Source organism: Harpia harpyja, chromosome 4, assembly GCF_026419915.1.
Source record: "Harpia harpyja isolate bHarHar1 chromosome 4, bHarHar1 primary haplotype, whole genome shotgun sequence".
NCBI classification, from domain to species: Eukaryota; Metazoa; Chordata; class Aves; order Accipitriformes; family Accipitridae; genus Harpia; species Harpia harpyja.
Genome location: NC_068943.1, coordinates 61,447,671 through 61,468,387, shown reverse-complemented (window position 1 = coordinate 61,468,387; position 20,717 = coordinate 61,447,671). Strand labels below are relative to the sequence as shown.

General features: G+C 36.4%; 1 protein-coding gene across 2 annotated transcripts; it reads left to right on the top strand.

Moving 5' to 3' along the window:
- Positions 1-2,470: 2,470 nt before the first annotated feature.
- TMEM244 (transmembrane protein 244) lies at positions 2,471-20,441 on the top strand. 2 transcript variants are annotated; one of them, XM_052784304.1, is made up of 6 exons: positions 2,471-2,664; positions 7,509-7,594; positions 7,947-8,020; positions 10,967-11,092; positions 12,898-12,942; positions 13,817-20,441. In XM_052784304.1, exons 1-6 carry the CDS (start codon positions 2,524-2,526, stop codon positions 13,927-13,929), a joined length of 585 nt encoding a protein of 194 aa, XP_052640264.1. In that variant the 5' UTR covers positions 2,471-2,523; the 3' UTR covers positions 13,930-20,441. The 2 variants fall into 2 exon arrangements, with proteins under 2 accessions (XP_052640264.1, XP_052640265.1); XM_052784305.1 differs by having other exon boundaries at positions 2,474-2,664; positions 13,835-20,441.
- The last annotated feature ends 276 nt before the right edge of the window (positions 20,442-20,717 follow it).

The window sequence follows — 20,717 nt, the reverse complement described above, 5'->3', positions numbered from 1 at the left end:
ATTGACATACCTTGGGTTATAGTAATTTCCCTGACTTTAAAACTTTGGGGGGGGGGAAGGCTTGGAATTACCTAAGAAATGTCATTCTGGGTCTAGCTCTGCTACTTAAGGCACAGTGCTGCAGCACAAATCACTTGTTAACTTCCATGAGAGATATTCGTGTAATATTGCTGTATAAGATAGTTCTTCAAATTGTTGTTAATTATTTTTGCAATGCTATTTGACAGCATCATAAATTGTGGGCTTAAATGGGAACATTCTAAAAAGAACCCATCAGTAATAAGCTTAGGCAGCAAACTTAGCAGGAAGAATTTATAAAAGAATTCTCACAGTTCGTTATTACAAATTGACTTTTTGTTTTGGCCCAGGTAGCAGATAGGAACTGAGTATTGCCTGGGTACTATTAAGTGCCATTATGAGTTTCTTAAAAAGAGATACTGCCCTACAGAAGCATCCTTAATTTCACTTTCAAAAGGTATCTTCAGTTATTCTCCATTCTGCAATGGTCTGCAGTTATGGTTTTGTCACCATCTCTTAAATCTTGTCCATTACATATCACTACAATGAAAGTACATGGGTACGGCCAGATGCCAAATAATAGTATTTATTAACTTTTCCCAAACATGTGAGAGTAAGGTATTGATATCCTACCAAAGTAACTGTTTCCTGGGTGTTTCCATAAGGCAAACCAGCACAAACTCCAGGGGTTCAAAAGTAATGGAGTATTATTTTTCCTCATAGTCTTAATAAAAATCTGTAGCGTAATGCTTCAGAAAATAGTCTGTATTTAAGAGTAGGGCTTGTTGAAACCAAAATAGATCATTTATTTTAGCCTCTATTAAAACCTGGCTTCTGTCTCCCTCTGCTGAATAGGGGTTGTCATATTTCCTATAGCTGACCCAGTAAAAAAGAATTTGAAGAAAATAAGAAATACAAAAAGTGATTATTCCATTGCCTTGGCATTTTGCTGACAGCAACACAACATCTCATCTGTTAACATTCACTATTGAGTGATTTAGTCAGTATTTTGGGTCACACACAGTTTCTGCTGCTTCCAATTTGGATTTGCTCCCGTTCACTGGGTCACCACAATTCAGGTGCTTCCAATCTTGAAGCAAGGATGCAACAGAAATATTATCCTTTCTCTTACAGTATTTAGTTTTCAACTGTGCGATAGGAATGGGAGGAACCTCTTAGTCTCCCCCACAAATCCATGCCTATGGCTTCCATTACCTTTCGGTCAAACTTGGTGACTTTGGTTCTATCCTCAATCTTTGTCCGGTTAAATTGACTCTTCGTGAAGAAGTCAGTCAGTGAATGTAAACTCTTGTTACGTTTGATAATGGTCTTAGATTAATGCAATCCATTACTTTTTCAATTATCTTGCTGCTTAGAGTTACTGCAAAAGTTTATGCGAACTAATTTCAGGTCATGGCTGTTTTCAGCTGATACTTTGAGGTAGATAGGATGCTCTCTGAATGAAATCTTTTGTTCCTTTTCAAATAATTTTTAATTACTAAAGCAAATATTTCTTCATTAATTTGCTACTTGTGACTATTGCAACTGTTTAAGCAAATTAATTTAGTTTTTTAATTTTGTTTCAGTCTATTTCTTGGACATCACTTCAGCCCTCAAAATAGGACTTAACTGATGTACAGGTTTTTGTGCTAACATTTTGCACAGGAAGAAATTTCACACAATACTACCAGTAACTTCCCTGACTATTCACAATCTGGACCTATTGAATCCATGAGCAAAAGCTCTTGTTTGCTGAGTGCAGACTATATTTTAAAGTGGATAACGTTTATTTTGTATGATTAAAAAGGCATAAAAAAACCCTAATGAAACTTGCACGTATTATGTTAGTGACAGCAAAAAAAAAAAAGAAGTTCGTTCTTGGTTCAGTTTCAGAAGTGTCCCTTGTATGTTCTCCTTTTTCCAAATAACACAGCATACTGAATCATAATGTGTCTGTAAAAAGTCAAATCTGAATCCATTATGGAACTGCTTAGTAGAAGTTGGATCTGCTCTAAAGCACACTAGATTTCATTTTACTGAAGGAACAAAATATCGTTCAGGAAAAAAAGTGTCATAAGTCTGGCTTTTCTTAACCTAATTATACCTGATTTAATGTGAATTATACTTGATGTAATAAAGTGATAGTCAGAAGAACAATATTAGCAAAGAACATTGTGAAGAATGTACTACTCCACATCTATAGTCAATAGAATTGTTAAAAATTGCAAAAATAATTAAAAATAGGAAGGTATAATAACCCCAAAGAACTGTGATCAAGTGAACACTGAAAAAAGCAAATAGAAGGTAGAAAATAATACTAATAATGTTGTCTCTAAATAGCCAAGTTATATTATAGATATGCTTTGGCTGACTGTAGCTACAAAAGGACGAACATTAAATGAGCTAGTAGGATTTTGCCTTTGCTCTTCAGCAGCTTACGGTCCGCTCGCAGATGGCTTCTGTCTCAATTCAGTTTAATCCAATCAACTCACCTCACTCTGTCCTATGCTCACCTATAAGAATGTTTTTTGGGGTGAAAAACAGCTGCTTCTTCCTGCTGATGTTGGCATACGGAATATAGCAACAGCACTTCCTTTCACTCACCATGTGTCCATGGCTCTCAAGGTCAAAACTGCTGAAACCAAGGTAAAGGGAATTGAGTTTGTTTAGTGTTGTATGTCACCAGATAGTATTTAGAGAATTAGACAGCTACTGCGGGGCTTAAAAGAGCTGTTGCTTTCATTCTTACAGAGTGTGCTTTAATGTTCTCTCCCTAAAAAACAAATTAAAAGGACACTTTATACTAGAGTGCTGGTAGTAAGTACTGCAAAATACATCTTGTAAAAACGATTTCAAAATATGTGATGTAGTTCCATTTACGAGATATAATTCTTGGAAGTGTCTAATAAAATCCTACATTTGATGACACCAGTGATTTCCTAAGATTCTTTCTTTAAGTTGTTTTAACATATAATAAACGACCCTGTGGTTTTTAACTTGCGTTTTTTGCTTTGAAATACCTGAGAATTTAGAAAGGGAAAAATAGTTTTAAAAAAAAAGTATTCTGAGATTTAAAAAATATGTGTTTAAATTTCAGTGGCAATGTTAAATAAAAAAATGAAGTAGAATGTGATACAACTGGAAAATTTTCAAAGGGTTTTCATTTTCATGTTGCATGCATTCCCTTAGCTTACTTGACTGAGCAAAGCATGCTATACCTAATACATCACTACAAGGACTAAGAATATTTTGGGTATAAAGAGAAAAATCCTGGGCCTTTGACGCCAATGAAAGTTTGTCGCTGACTTCAAGAGAGGCTAGGAATTCTCCTACTGTAATTAGAGGTCAACAGGTCAACAGCTCACAGCCATCCTTCAGCTCTGTGATTTTCACTTCAGTCCTGTCTCACTACTTTTATTACAGTACGAATCTACATCTGGAGCAGATAAGGCTTCAAGGAGGCAGTTGCTAGAGGAGGGGCAGCGGATAAAGGAGAATTAGAGGAAATGTGCATCTGCTCAGAGCAATGGAATGAAAAGGATTCCCACCAAAAAAAGTGCCAAAGATTAAACTTCTAATGCTTAGAGATACTTTTGGGGGGTAGAAGGTAGCATGTCTGCCAAACTTGCACATGACATTGTAGTCGATTAACATTATGGTGACGATGGTGTACACTGTGGAAAGGAAGGCATCAGATGGGTTATCTGGCCAATTTTCATTTAGAATAAGACTAAAGACAGTGGAAATGGGAAAGCTGTATTTAGCCTTCAGACCAACCTGGTTGAAGAGATTAATCGTTCTCAGTTTTTGCTTGGCTTTGCTTTCATGTAGGGAAAGAAGAAAAGAGTAAGACTGTCCTGGACATTTACTTATTGGCAAATATCAGTTTGTATAGGCATGATGGATTTCTCTCCTATTGCATTAGAAACTAAAGCTCCCTGCTCTCTCTCCCTGTGGGAGATAGATGCAGTATTCAATATTTAGCACTTTACAATATTTAGCAATATAAGAATAAGTAGTTTGCTAAATTCACAGTATCCACACTCTGTCAATGTTGGATGGTTCTGTAAATATCTTATCTACCACACAACCATTCAAAGAACTAAGGCCAGAAGTGAATGTTAGAGACGTTTGAGTGAAGTTTCATCCAGAGAGGCATCTCGTTTTGCTTTGAAGGATCTCTTATTTCCAAAGGCAGTTTGTTCCACTGGCTAATTGCCTTTACAGTTAAAAATGTCCTCCACGTACCTTTCGAATTTGTCTAGCTATAACTTGTAGCTGTTTACTTCTTGTGGCTTTTCTGATAGATTAAAGAGCCCTTAAGTACCTGGTATTTTCTGCCTGCAAAGGTACTTATCCATCATAATCAAATCAGCCCCCAGAGCTAAACAGATTGACCCCTTTAGGGCTGTAGTCCTAATGAGAAAAAAACCCCTAACATTTCTAGCCATCATCTCCCTTTTGAGGCTCTTCTCTGCACCTTCTTAATTTCTGAACTTACTTCAAAAATTGCTGGCACCAAACTGGAAGCCACATTGTCTTCCCAGTGCTGTGTTTAGAGGTAATACTTCTTCCTTATTTCTATTCATATTCTCCCACCTTAAACCCCAAATCCTTAAGGGCTTGTTTTGTGTCGCAATATTGCAGGAGAAGCTCATAAAAACAAGCTAGTATGAACTAAAGCTCATCTACTGCCTTTCTTCAGAGTCACTGCCTCCTTGAATAAGGGCTTCTTTTACCAGCATGTAACAAACTAAATCAAAATGGAAATTGCACTTTAGAGCTGGTTTATGTTTTACATTTTTCACTGCAATCTCACCTGCCAGCTGAGTTTTATTTTAAAATGGGGACTTAAAAAAATATTCTATACTTTTTATTTTCTTTTTTTTCTTTATTAATTTTGAATGACTTGTCAAGAACATTATCCAATTTTATCCTCAAATCCACAGCAATGATAATGGCACTCAATAATCAGCTTTGATAAAAGTTCTTGAATAAAAGCAAATAAATAAAAAGAGCAAGTCTCTTTCAAACTTTGCAAAATGCAAATGATTTTTGAAATTTTGCAGTATCTTATACATTTGGTTTTTGGTTTCATTCCTTTACTCTTAGTTGTTCTGCAAATAATTCCTCTTCTTTTTTAGTTATGAATATGCAATTATTATTTCCCCTACCTCAGTCCCTGTAACCAACCTACACACATGTGATTGTTTTTACCTTTCTTCAGAATTGAGTCCTATTCCTCTATTAGTTGTTACCTATTTTTTCTAAAATCCATTCCTGTTGTAGATATGGTGTCACCTTTCAAAGAGATAAACACTGGCTTCTCTTGCATTGATATAATGCTTCACTATATGCAGTCCATAGTCTCTGCTTGCCATTCTGATACACTGAAAAATTGCATCCAGTCCCCGATATTTTACTACTTCATTTATGCTGGGTCACTTTTCATGGATTTACTTCTGAATGAATACCTGCATTTGGAATATTTCATCATCTTAGTCTTCATTTTTCAATTTTAAATTTATTTTTGATCAACATAGACAAGAAGTCCTGTAAAACATCAGAACTTCCAAACTCACTTGCTGTCAGCTCAATTCCATTGATCTGAGGGGAAATCAGCATGGGATCTTGCAGGGCACACAAAAATGTGCACTTTTACGGCCCATATTTACATGTCCAAGTGTATTTACTTAATGGAATCACTATAGTAATTACGTTCCCCTTAGATCATTATTGCATAATGCATCATGGCTTGGAGATCTATGGAGGTCTTACCACGTGAGTCAGGTAAACACACATGGCTAGTTTCAAATATTTGATAGCTGAACTGAAGGAAGGGCAAGAAAAGTCTTCACTCATTATGTGTGTTGTACCTGGGCTGAGAATTTATACAATAGTCTACTCCTAAAACAGAAACTGGAATGCTTTAATATCAAAAAGCAAAATGTAGCCACACATCCTTCCATTGTAAAGTATCATGTAGCACAATAGTAAAGATGGACAATATGGTAGCAATACTCTCTACAGTCACTGTCTTTCTCATGACCACTTTCTATCCATATTTTTTCAGAGGAAATTAAAGAGTAGAAGATGCAGGATGGAGGGGATAGGCAAAGAAAATGACTATAGAGAAAGAGTCAGGAGTTAAAAAAATGGCCAATGAAAAAGGAAAGATACAAAGAAGTTAAGCAAGAGGAAAGGACAAATATGACATGATAAAGCACTAGCTAGAGTGAGAAAATGCAAGACAATCTGGAGCCTATAAAGGAGAAAACCTGAGTTTACTGACCACTCTACTGACTGTAGTAAACATCTTCAGTTTCATGTTCTTAAGCAAGCACACAATATTGCCAAAGCAGATGCTCAGGTTCGATGCATAGAGATCTCTAGTCCTGATGTCCCATGTTTCCCTTAAAAAAAAAAAAAAGGCCAAATAAACATCTGGAATGTCATTAATTCATCACAGAAAAACAGAAATTAAAGTGTTCTGCATTAGCAAGACTATTATTATTAGCAAGACATATTAACCTTCAAAACATAATTTCACATTATACCTGTAGGAATTAATACAAGTCCTCAGGTCTGCATAATTCAGGAAGCCAACTTAGATGATCAGAGATATGTGAACCATGCTTCACTTGAAAGGATCTCAAGGCATTTTATGAACTTGATCAGGTGAAGACCCACCAGTTTTTCTCTGGCTGCATTGCTTCTGACACCTCAGTTTAGAAATGAAGACACTGAAATGGAATGAAAAAAATAATGATACCTAGGTATCTTAGCAAATATACATGCTTTCTATAATTCTTTATATAGTGTTTCTCTTTTCGTAAAGACACAATATTGGATCATAAAATAATGGTTGCTTTATGAAACTCATATTTTTAGGGGTATTTTTTTCAATTTGGAGTTGGAATTTTAGAATGAATTCACAAACAATTGAACATTGAAAAATATTTAACAGATAGCCCTCATTACTCATTTAAGCTGTGTACATCTTTATCTTTGGAAGTAAGCACTAGGGTGACATTTTCTAGAGGATGGGAAACTTAACAGTTACTGCTTTACAATTTTTGACATTCTATTTGCATATAGTTTCAACGTACTTGCAAGGATGGCATTTCTTAAAACTAGGCTTATTTAAGCATCTGGATGATCTTAAACTCTCAAGGTCCCCTGTGTAATAACTGCCAAGCAATGTCCTCATTTTCTGAACACTTATAAAATCAGTAAGTAGCAGGTATACAATAATATGAGATAAAACCAGAGCTATGTATTATAACCACACATTAGGAGTTGAAATGTACCAAAGAGCTTTTAGCAACTTTTATATAATCAGCAACAGCAAAAATTCTGTCTAAATATTTTATTTTCTAATTTACTTTTTTTCTACATTATGATTGATAGAAATCCGGAATTATTTTCTAACAATTACATACCTGATGTAAACATGGCGTTAGGTTTTACTGTCTTTTTCCCTTTTGCAGGTTGTTCTGGTGAACTTGTTGATATGCGTGGTAGTTTTCTACACTGTGTACTATGTGGTCCTATCTGTGTGCTTCGCAGTATTCAAGTAAGATTTCCTTGTCTTTAGTCTAATATGCTAGCATACTGCAACTTGCACCATGTAAATAAATGAACATAGGAGAAAAGATGACTGAAAAAAGGAAAAGAAATATTTTATACTCAATAAAAAAGACAAATGATATTCCCTTAGGAAGTTATTGATTAGCATGTATCGTGCCAAATGTTGTAAATAAAAGTGGGCAAGGGCAAGACCACAACACGAAATGGGACGTAGAGAGCTTGTAAAAGCCCAGAGAATTCCATTTGAAATCACATTTAAAAGCACCTATAATATGTCATATAATCACTAAGGCATTACTGAAAATCTCTGGTTAAATTTATTCATTCTGTTTCCACAGGATTAAAATGTTGGATGGTTTGGGACCTTTTGATTTTAAGACAAGTCCCTCATGGATTAACCCATATTATTTAGGTAACTGAAGTTTGCTTCTCTTTTTTTCTCAGTCAAGGAAATAGACTGTATCTGGATATAAACTTGTCTTCCTTATGGATAGTATTTTAAAGCTGTTTCAGCAATACTAATGATTTCTGTAGTTTAACTACACTGCATTTAAATGCTTATTCATCTTGCCAGCACTTCTCATTTCTGTATTGCTACTTATCATTCAAGTGATTGTTAGGCTTTCCCTTTAGTTGTTCTGATCTTGCATCATCTGAAGAAAACGTGCTGCTTTGCCAGGATGTTTCAATTTCATTGCAGAACAATTACTTATTCTCTGTAAAGTTCCTCCACGAAGTTGTTAGATTTAATTTTCATACTGCAGTAAATTTCTTATGAATCATTGGATCTAGTCCTGAATAATAGGTCCCATTCAACTAATGGAAATTTTGCTTTGGTAATGCCTGAATACAGTGGGCATTGAAATTTCAGGGTTTGACTGTAGCTCAATCCCTAAATATATCTTTATATATCCTGATACAAATTTCTGCATTTTTGTCTGAAGCTCTTGAAATATATTATTTTTCCTAAACGGTCATTCCTAAAAAATTACATGCATACATGAAATTTTACCAGATTTGTAATCTATTTTACAAATTCAAACCACATCATGTGTCAGTAAAGTAAGTAAAGCTCAAAAGTAAATTGGTTGGTTCATCAGGTTAAAAAGAGTAATAAAAATGCATGGATATTTGTACTGTGTCAATACTGATTTCAGATGAAAAAAGAACATTTCAGCTGTAGCAGTGGAAAAGAAAATGAAATCATACTCCATTAGAATTACTTTTCAGGGCCCTAATGTCATTACTGTATCTCAGTGTGATTTCCCCCCGCCCCCCCAAATTTTATCAGCTAGTTTGATGCAGCATGTTCATATGCCAAAGACAGCGACTATGTCTTGCAACTGGTTAGTATTCCACCCTCCTTTCTGTCCACCCGATGAAATAACATGGAATAGCAAAACATAAGAGGATCTGTTTAAAGTCTATGGGCACAGAGAGAGAACAAAGGTCTCTGAATGATGTTGCAAATGAGAATTAGTTCACTCAAGAGTCTCACTCATGCCTGTTAAAAACAGAATTATGTCTTCAAAAGATAACCTCAAAATAAAAATGGAAGTCAGCTCAGAACTGAGGTACCATTACTGACCCAGTTTTCTAAAAAAGTTTATAGAACATCTGTCTACACCAAGCATACTTTCAAAATTATAAAATTATTGGCATAATTTAAAGGCATACTATCATCGTGAAAGATCATAAACTAAAAATACTAAAATGCATTGTCAAACATTAAATTTTTTGAAGTGTTATTTCCGACTTTCCTAACTACACGTTGTTTTTCCTGTAGTATTTTTCTTATTTTTTACGTTTTTTTAAACTGCTGGGTGAAAGATCCATAGTACAGTAGGAACTAATTGACCCTATAAAGAAAAGAACAAAACTGAAAGGCACAAAATGCTGCCAAATGTATACATTAAATACAATGAAAAAATAACGATGGTCTCTCTACTTTCAGCTACAGTAATCCTAGGTATTACGTTACTGGAGCAATAAAAAAATAAATAATTCCATTAAAAATGTGAGTTTTATATGCCTGCATACTGAAAAAGAAGAACAAAATGCATTTAGATGGAAAATTATATGAATTACAAATGCACGATTATGGCCTGTTGTATGGGAACTCAGGACTACGGCTAGAAGAGACATCACGCATTTTCCATTCAACCCCCTGCTGTCCCAGGTGGCCACAAAGCATAAAGTCACACTTTGCCCTAAAAGAGATTCTTTTCTATCCCGTTGCCCTTAATAGCAAGTAAACAGCTAAGCACCGCTCCATTGCTCTGTTGAAGAACACAGCTCATCAAATGACATGTGGGGTTCCTCATCCTTCCAGCATAGCTGCTCCATGCCTCCCCGCCTGCCTCCCAGCCCGTGGGGGAGGCACGGCTTGGCCGTGCCACGGCTTCTGCAGAGCTGCACCCCACGTCAGGGGCGGTGGTCGGTGCGGGCTGGCACCCCATGGCAGCCGCGTGGCTCGGCACGCTCCAGAGAAAGAACCAGGCGACGGAAATGCACCATTTTGTCTCTGAGAGAAGGAATTTTCTTCATCAGATAACTTTAATAGTCTCCTTTGGCAACATAACTTAGTTACGACCACTTTGCTGGTAATCCCCATTCATGGTTTAACACAACACAGAGCTAGATGCTGAATGTCAGGCGCGGTGACAGCGTGGTAGCTCTGGCAGCCTTGCCGTCAGCTCTGAGAAAAGCCAGGCTCCTGGTTGTGTGTACCATGAGATCCATACAGATGGATGGCCTCTGCTCACCTTGTAGGCTCTCTGCTCTATCTCCCCTTGTATGTCTTGTCTTTAAATTGTTCTGATATATGTATATGATGTATACCAGAATATATATATATATATATATCTATATATCTATGACGCAATGATGTCAACAGGGAGAAAGCTATGAAGTTTCTTACCAAACATAACCCCTTAACCACACAATTCTGTTCCGGATGAGAAAAATTTGATCTATGTCAATATCAACCAAATGTATTTGGCACCATATGCAAAAAGTGTGGATGGCCCCTAAGTAAAATTTCCATGCCATTTCTCATCTAGGCTATATAAACTGGTAATAATCCTGTCACTGGTCATAATCCTGTTAATCCTCATGTTTTTACATAAAATATATAAGATTTTAAAGTCTATAGGCAAATCAGGGTACAACCCCTGCAGATATCTGAGGCAAAATTAGAAATGAACTTATAATGGAAGTGTTAGTGTAATATTTGATCTTGTAAAAAAAATTTGCATAACCTTCTCAGACATTTTAACTTCCTATTGCTATCATTTTGAATATGAGAAAAACCCTTTCAAAACTATATTTGGTGTAAATATCCTATTTTCATTTACAGTTCTTGTGATATCATTGGAAATAACTTTCTTCATTTGTGGTCTGCTGTTTGCCTTGGTTGTGGAAGAATGGGTTTGGGATTATGCTGTAACAGTTACTATTATTCATATCACCATAACTTCAGTCGGTAAGTAGGTTTACTGCTAAATATATGCATAGTATCGCAAGTTGAAGGATCAATCAGCTATGATTCATCTACAGTATTACTGGACTAACTTATTTTTTCCTTAAAGCTAAATAAATACATATCTCTATTTCCCATCCATTTGACTCCTGCATGTATTTAAATCCTGCCATTTAAAACAATTCTGGTTTGTTGCAGAATTTTAAAACACTATTTTCTTATAAAAAATTCAGAGTTTTAGTTTGTAATCTAACAGTTCATATCAAACAGATCCAGCCTAGATACAATTTCAGCATCTGGAAGGTATGTTTTTCTCTAAAACAAGAAATCAATAGTTGTCCATGTCCTGACACTTTAAGATCTACTCATTAACATTTCAGCTCTAGTTCAGAGTAAAAACGAGGCTTGCTTCAGCAAAGCCAGTTCAAAGTTTTTAAGTTAGATAATTTGAACTAAATCTCCTTGAGGAAAATAAAGCATTTTACCATCAAAGCATCTTTTTTTCCTGAAACTCTTCCCCTTGAAGGAAAGAAAAGTAAAAGAATTGGCTGCTGTAAATGAGACTCATCATCACTTTTTGCCAGCACCTGGTAACTTACTCCCTCTTCTCATGCTGTTTAGCAGAATGCTGCTGTGGCTGATTAGGAAATACATTTTAACCCCATCCTTGCCAGAGCCCATTTGGGGATGCTTTTCTCCTATAACAATGAGCTTAGTATTTTTATTCTAGAATTCAGAAATAGGAAAAAATATCACTGACAAATTAGGACTCCCTCCCTACTACATAATAATTCATCTTCCATTTTCCAATGCTTTGTCCATTTGTCTTTTAGCACTTTATACAGAAGTGGATTCCCCACTTCCTATGGCAAGTTAAGCCAGAGACCAACAGAGACTTCATCTTAAAAAATTAAGCATAATTTCTTATCTACCAAATTTGATTTCCTGGAATTTAAACTACTGTTGTTCCTTAAGAATAACTGTTGTATTTAAACCAAGGAGTTTACAAAAACTACAACAAAAACTGCTTTGCGTGTAATTTATACAGGAAGATATCTTCTATCATTATATTAGATGATGCATTTTGATGTCCAGACAACCCCAGATTTGTTATTGTTTCATTCAGATGGCCAACCAAAGCTCTGCTGGCTGACTCTGAGCTGCCAGCATATGCAGTGTGCCTCCCAGCTCACTTTACTACCTCTACAGCCCTGTCAGCCTTTTTTTTGGGGGGGGGGGGGGGGTTGGGCAATACTGGGTCATATAATGGCCCTGTAGTTGATCATACAGTGGGGATGTGGGTCAGCTTGCATGAGGCAAGGGCAAGTGCCTGACACAGGAGAAAGCATGCTGTGCAATAGTGCTAACTTGCAGCGCGCAGCCCCAGCCTGTCTGTCATGCACTGCATCACCCGTTAAACCGAAAATGGTAGGCAGCTTAATTTATTTGGATTGCAGCAATATGTAGGCACTCTACCAGGGGATCGGTGTCTCTGTTGGGCTAAACCGTGTACAGGTAAGTAATAAAAAAGGCATTTCTTCCGCAGAGAGTCTGAGAGCTCCATTTAGCACACACTTATTAGGTTTAACACTTGCCTTGCAGTGGGATCGCTCACTGGGCTAAGCTTAATAGTATTGCCAAGTATCTGCATGATCAGGACCTAAATATGCATTTGCAATTTCAATAAATGTAAAGTATATAATTTATGAAACATAACTAAGCAGACCTTTGATAACATAATGTAATGTTTGCATATCCCCATCCTTATTGTTTAAAAATTTACATTTCTCCTTTTCTTCTCCTTGCAGTTATGTCTGAATTCCCCCTGATGTTACACTGGTGGCTGGCATTAGGTATAATTACATTCTTTAAAGTTTAAATTGTTAGACTCTATGTAGAAAATTAGTATTTACAGTATGAATTGTTTCTATTAAATGTCTGTTATCTCACTAATTTGAGAATTGTCAACATTTAAAGAAGAAATATGTGCTTGTCATTCATACTTCTTTTAATGACACAGGCAAGTAACGCTGGGCTAACATTTGCCTTGCCTTAAAAAATCTTCTGTTTTAAGACCAGAACGTACTCAGCTTATATTAATCTTGTTAACAAACAGCAGACACGCTCACAATCTTGAAATAAAACATGATTAAGTCCTGACTAATCAAACTATCTCAGTTAATTCAGGTGTCAAAAAGACAGTTGTCCAAACCAGTTTTCCTTGAAAAAGACAGCTGTCCAAACTAGTCTTCCTTGGTACCCTTTATAATCAATGGAAAGAAACAGGCACCTTCAGTGGCAACTTTTGTAAACACTATGCACAGGTACTTACGAGAGATGAGATAAATCCCAGTCATCACATTTCCTTAGAGTGAATGGCAAACCTACATTTCTGAATGTTTCATTTTCTGTAAAATTAAAAGCATAGCTTTGTACTAGAATATATTACCTTGAGAAATAGTTAAGGGAAAAGGACTGGCTTCTGTTCTTCTTATATGATGGATAACAAGGATCGACAGCTGCAGTAAATTCCTAAATGATGGGGGGGGACGACAGGCAAATAAATTCCCTGTCCTGGAACTGAGTTTTGCATTTGTAGGTGGTTAAAGCCTTAGGTAAAATGTTTGAGTAGACAGGCCATTTTAAAAAAATTGAAGATAAAAAGAATGTCTGTTTAAAGTTTTATTGTAATGTTTGTATTCCACTATAAAAATTAACATAAAACAGTCATATATTTTCTTTCAGGATCTGGAGTAATTTCAATGACTTGTGGAGGACAGATTCTGGCATACTGCTTGTTCAAAGACAACTTCATTTACCCGATTCTAGACGATTTTTGAAAAGGAAAATTAGAACTTGCCTTTATATTTATATGAATTCTATAGTTTCAGTAACAACGTAATTAAAATGAAGTTAGCAACTGTCTAATTGTAAGGCTAATATTTAGCTTGTTTGTATCTTACATTTGTTTGCAATGTCAATGTCATCACTTTTAGCCGTTGTATGTACATTTTCCATTAAGCAAATAATTAGATACACTGTCTCTTTTTTAAAAACAAATAAACCATAAGGAGCATGAGAGCAATGATGCAACACTCTTGCAAAATCCTACCAGGAAAAGGAAAAAACAGGCTTGAATTACATGTTTTCAGGGTACTTGTTATCTGTTGTATTTTATGAAATGCTGACTCTAATTTAGGCTGGAGTCTGACCTCTCACAAGTGCTGTAAAACTTTAAAGTCACCCTATCTGGCATAAATCACTGTAGGTTTAAAACAGTCTTTACTGGCAAACCCCTGGCAAAGAAGAATCTGTGAACAGCACATAGCTCTGCATCTCTTCCCATCTCAAAGCTCTCACCCAGAAGCTGCCCAAGACAACAGCAGGCAGGCGTACAATCCCCAACATTTGGTTGACCCCCTTGCTTCCAGGGATGCTACAGGCAAATGTTTTCTACAGTAGCTTCAGGCTATTCTCTCTTTCGCTAATGATCCATTTATGGTCTGGCTGTGCTGGAATGAGGAAAGGCAAATGCTACCGCAGCCACTTTTTTACATATCCTTCTCTCTCCCCCAGCTGCAAGTGGCCAATGGCAAAGTGTGAGTTTATGGGTAGTGGTAGTTAAAAACAACAAACAAATCACAGCGGTGGCTTCAAGTAACTCTTTATCTCTTAACCATAATGAAGTTGTAACAGGAAAATTGTTAGAAGGCAACTTCATCTTAAATAGGATACCAGTGATTGGATTTCAACTGCAGTTTGCTTAGAAGAGCAAGACTGGATTGCTGTTTGCACAAGAGTGCTAAATGTTGCATTTGCCTTAATCTCACTCAACAGATAATGCCTCTGAAGAATCTGTCCCGTTGATCTAATCAAACATCTTAAAATTTATTGCAAGATTTACAATTTTCAATTAAGTTGCAATACTGAAAGCACATATACAGTGAGAAGCATGTTTCATAAGACTCCCAAAATAATGAGTTTGTCTCTCATGAATGATAGATGTGTAAGTCATCTTAGAGACAAACCAGGTATGTAAATCCGTAACACTGAATAGACCTAGGACATAGACGTAGGAACAACTTTACAAGTTGTTCAGCATAATATGCTACGTACTGAAGTCAGCAGAGATAATTCCGGAGAGTGAATTAACTGACCTGCACTGATCAGTGGTCTGAACCGTGAACCATTTTTAGTTTGATGAATTTGTGTCTCCAGAAACATTAGTATGCAGATGACCGACTGGTATTATGTGTTTGAAAAATGTTTGCACACTTCTTCCAGATTTGTTTCAGTTCAGAACTATAAAAATGGATAGGAAGTACCGTCTAATGTAAATTCATACCTCTGTCCTCATCCTCACACAGTTTGTGTGTGTAGGTAGTGTGCCATGTGCAGAATATGAGTGGATTAGATATAAAGTTAATCCACGGGTGGAACAAGTTTCTATTTTTAACCTGACAGGATTTTCCTCTACGTGTGTCAGCCTAGCTGCAGCTTGTAGTAGCTCTGTTGCCCAGTCTTGACATTTTTAACTTTTGTTTTCTATTTAAAATCTTAAATCACCAGCAAGAGATACCTTCAGGCTAATATGAAGAGTGCTTTAGTCCCAGGAATTCTCCAAAGCACGTACAACTAGGCCAGTGCTAGAAAAATAATCACAGCAAGAACTCTATCGGGGATTAAAAGCCTTAGTCCAGCTATTAAAGTGTCATTAGCTTTTTGCATTACTTTCAGATATGGAATGGTGAGAAAATTTCAACATTATTTGTTTCATCTTTTCCATCACTTTTATGTTGAGCACCAATGATAAATATTACACATAATGTTTGAAGTGTAGAAAAAGTTCTTATTATACAAATAAATGTTCATCATGTAAGCAATATGAGCTATATCTGTGTGGGCATTACCTGGTCAGGAGCCTTCAGAGATAATATCTAATACTGCGTGATTTCTATCTGATACACCAAAATGGCACTTTTGAATATGACAAACCTGGCTGTTTCTGGAACAATAATAAAGTGACCCACTTAAGCAATTTGCATGTGACTAATTGATAACAGTCAAGACACAGGTGGGAAAGAAGACCTGCTGGAGGAAAAGGCGGCTATTGTATGTGTTTCACAACAGACCTGCCAAAGACTACAAGAAAAGACTGCTACAGAAAGCAGGAGGAAAACAGAGAAAACAGCAACAGGGACATGTGTTTGAAAAAAAGGCCCGATGAAAGCAAGAAACGAGAAGACACAAATGGACAAGATCAGTGAAAGAAGAAAAAATCTGCAGAGTGAACTGGTAGCACTGGAGTCTCATGACATGAGACTTGCATGCCACTTGTATGCCGCAATCTGTTTTTCTGCTGATGTATATACATGACTGTAGGAAAGGTGGTCTCTGTAGTTACGACTATAATCTGTGATGTTATGCCTGTGGCTCCTGCCCCAGGATTTTCAGAATTCTTTGCTCTCTGACCCAGCCAGGCACATGAATATTGTCTAGTTTAGTTGGTGTGGGCTTGCTGTTAAGTTATTTAACCCCTTGTGATACGGTCTAGTAGTCACGAGTTTGCACAGGTATCAGTGGGGGTGTAGACAGTCTAGAAAACATTACAAGCAGATGGAGACTTTATCCACTTCCAGGCAGAGTTTGCAGGGAAGAAGGTTAGAAGTTGCAAACATTAGGTACAGAAATCAATGGAATGGTACACAAATGACATACACCATACTTAGAGGCATTTTAAGATTTTTTTTCAGAGGCAAGAAGCTCCTTTTCATCATATCTAACCACCTACTGAGATAGATTATAGTTCTCCTCAATTCAGCCCTTTCTCTAAAAGGCTCTGCATTCATTCTTGTTCCAAATGGTGAAGTGCCTTACTCGTAACAAAGAACGTGACTGAAATGTGGTTTTTCTGGAGACTCTAAGTGTATATTTCTAGGCTAATAGCACTGCCTTCAATATAATGTCAAAGTGTAAACCAATTCAAAAACTTGTTCTGGGACCAACAAACTAACTCAAATGTGTAAAAGCAGCCAAATATCAAACTATGGAGTACAGACAATGTAATGATTTTTAGTTGGCATTTTTGTAAAAATATAGGTTTAAATACTTATAATTTCCTAGTGAAGTAAAGAGTTGGTTATTCAAACTAAGCCCATCATTTTTCCACCTCTGTAAATTGCTTGATCAACATTTCCATCTCTTTTGTATTCAAACTTAAAAAAGCAAGCAAAACAAAACCCTACAGTATTCATTATTTCTATATCCCTAAAAATACCAACAAATGCTGCACCAATAAATGCAGAAAACACAGTATGAATAATACTAGATCACCAGCAATGGGTAGATGAGTCACCTGACTGCAGTCTCCTATGTTGGATATTCATGCACAGGATTCCTGTGGACCGTAGTCTCTTGACTAGAAATACACATCGTGACCGAGTGAGCTTCGTTAAAACAAGAAAAGATGTGAAAGCCTTACACATTCTTCATTCCATCGTCTGGGATGTATGTTGTCACACCATAAAGTTAGATCCTTGTTAATCTCCACAGTTATTAAAGCTTTATTTAAATATTTTGTATCTTCCAAATGTGACTGACTTAGAATATTTATTTCTTGGCCTAAGATCCTGTGTAATGATCCATCTGCTCAGTAATGGCTAATACTCTAATCTCTCCTTTTTGTGAGCTAATCACGGCCACAGACAGCATGCACTCTCTCATTAGATGTCAGAGGGGATAAAGGTCTTAGGAGTGGTTATAAAATTTGATGGTGTAATTAATACCTTTATTATTGGCTTTAAACCTTTTAGTGTGAGGCTATGATTTTAAGACGCAGACCCGTGTCCCAACCTCTCCTCTGCTCAGAGAATGATATGGATCCCTTCAGATGCACCTGGATAATTATGCTTATGTTGTAGGGCAGGCATGCTCTGCGATGGACTTACATCCTACTCCACCCATTCTCCAGTTCAGGGGACCAAATGAATACCTTGCAGTCATCTCCCAGTTCATACACTCAGGTTTCTTCTGCCAACAAGAGTGAAAGAAGGAAAAGATGTGTGCTTGGATGTCATCCCAACATGTAGCTGTAGTGTGGCATTGGCTCGGACTGGGGATTTGGGAGGCGACACTAGGACACCAACTATGGACAACCAAAATCTGAGGAAAGGCCTTGGCCCCAATCTTTTAAGGTTGTCTATGCCTATAAAACAGTCACAGTCAAATATAAGGATGATGGTTGAAACTGGAGCCTGTGAGAAATATGCAAGGTCCTTTCAGTCTCTTGCTGTCATTGTCCTAAATCAGACAGTCACAGCCTGTCCATTACCGGTCTGTATTTTCCAATGAAAACAAATCCTAATATGAGATTATTTGCTGTGGATTTGCACAGTGATTTGTAAACAAAGGGTCTACTCCTGCTTCCAACAGCAAAGATCCCGTTATCTCTATTGGAGCAATACCCTACCAAAGGACCACTTATATGTATGCAGACCCTCTGTCAGAGCGATCTTGTCACCAGATTTTCAGCATCAAAAGCAGAAATGTTTAAATAAAACATGGGTGATGGCAAAATGCTCAAATACATTAAGAATTGCCAGTTTCCTAGCAGTCTTCAAACACCTTTGCACTGAAATTACATCTACATCAGTAGCTTTCAAAATACACCGAAAAAGTGCTTCAATTCACTTCATAAACACAAAGATGTACCATTAAAAATGACAATAAAGATCAATGTGTTTGATATCTCATATGGTATTAATGGAAAAAAATTAGCCAAATTACATGAGCAAATTCAACAGCAAATCATATTTATATTAATTTGAATTTAGTATTTAAAATTAATGTGAATTCTATGGAATTGTTTTAACACTACTTCACTGGAAAATTATAGCTAATCTTATGAAAGTGGGGAGTATTCCTTAGCACACTCCCATGAGAGAGAAGGGCAGGCAGTGAGAGGCAAAGGTGGAGGGAAGAGGGTGTTTCAAGAATGTAGCTGCTTCAATACCCAAGAAGAATGAAAGAGAACTCACAGGATATGAACCAACTTACCTAGCTGGGAGCAATTTTCCATTCTAATGGGTGATGTGCTGGTAACTAGGTCCTGGCAAAATTTTTCAGTAAATCATTGGTACACAAAAATTCATTTTAAGACAGCCAAACCACCTATGAACACAGTTAATTGAGTTTTGCTTGAAAAAGAAAGAAGGTGAAGCGCGTCAATGCCTGTTCATTTCAGTCCCATTAGATCTCAGTTGTTCAGGTTAGAATCACAAGGGTACCAACAAGAAGAGAATGAGAGGGCTGCTATTACAGTGGATACATTCAGACCTAAAGCAGCAAACTCTCTAGATGGAATTCATCAGACAATTGTTTGGTGTGCCATATTTTCCAGCAGCTTTTTAAGCATGCAACCCTTGCTTTAGGCAAATTTTATTTCCTGAACATTTGCCATTGAATCATTCAAAGAACAATGCAAGTTGTAACTGAAAAGCAACTACTGTTTTCCATTGTCAGGAAATGAAACAACATGGGGTCTTCAGGTTTTGAGCAAATAAAATCGGTTTTGATTAAAAACAAAGTTGCATTAAACTGAAATTTTCACACAAAAATCTGTTTAGACTAGAAGGTATTTTTGTTGAAAAAAATATTTATTCCCAAATGATAATGTTTCATACCTTATTTGTTGCATGTATTTTTAGAATGTGTTATGTATCACTAGATAACATTTGCAGACTGTTCCAGTTGCCGAGGTAACTATGTTATTTTAATGATCAGTGGAGAGGATCATTATGTAAAACATTATGTTAATTTCAAATGCAGAAAATTGATGTCTTGCTGTTACCTTGAAGCTGTACCTTTTTTTTTTTTTTTCCCTACAAAGTGCCTTTTTCCATGAAAATTAATGGTATGGCTAAGGGCTTGAGTATCCTTTTCATAGTGATTCAAGTTGGCTTTGGAGGCAAGTAAGGCAAAAATGACACCTGTCGACCAACTAATGGCAGATGAACAAATTTCAAACCACCATAGTTTGTACAGAAATAGTATAGGAAAAATTGTTCCATGTATTCTTAACTAATAAACATGGACAATTGGTAGGAATTTTAGGAAGGCACATATTTACATAATTTCATTTTTAACTTTGAAATGTATTATTGCTTAGTTAAGGAAAGCAAATTATAAAGCACATGTAAGTATTGTTTATGATTAAGTACATGTAAGTATTGTCCATGATACAGACCAGCGGATGAAGAGATTAAAAAACTGACATTAAACTTTTGCTGCTTTTATTAGATTATATATCTACTAGATTACTAGATTATACCAGCAGTACAAATGTCATGCATTTATGATTTTATTGCAATCATAAAAGCTCTGAGGCTGCAGTGAGAACCTTGCTAATGTTAGTAGTCCATGGTGTGTTTCTGTTCTCTCAAACTTGCTCTCTCCATCAAAAAAAAAAAAAATCTGTACATTTCAAAATTATCAAAACTAAGTCTCACAGAAATTCTAGGGCTCATAATGACAAGTGCTGCTATAGCACACCAGCCTCACAAATGCAAATTGTCTCAGGCTACCAAATGCAACTCAGTTTTCTCACCAGAATCTTCTTTTGCCTCTTCTC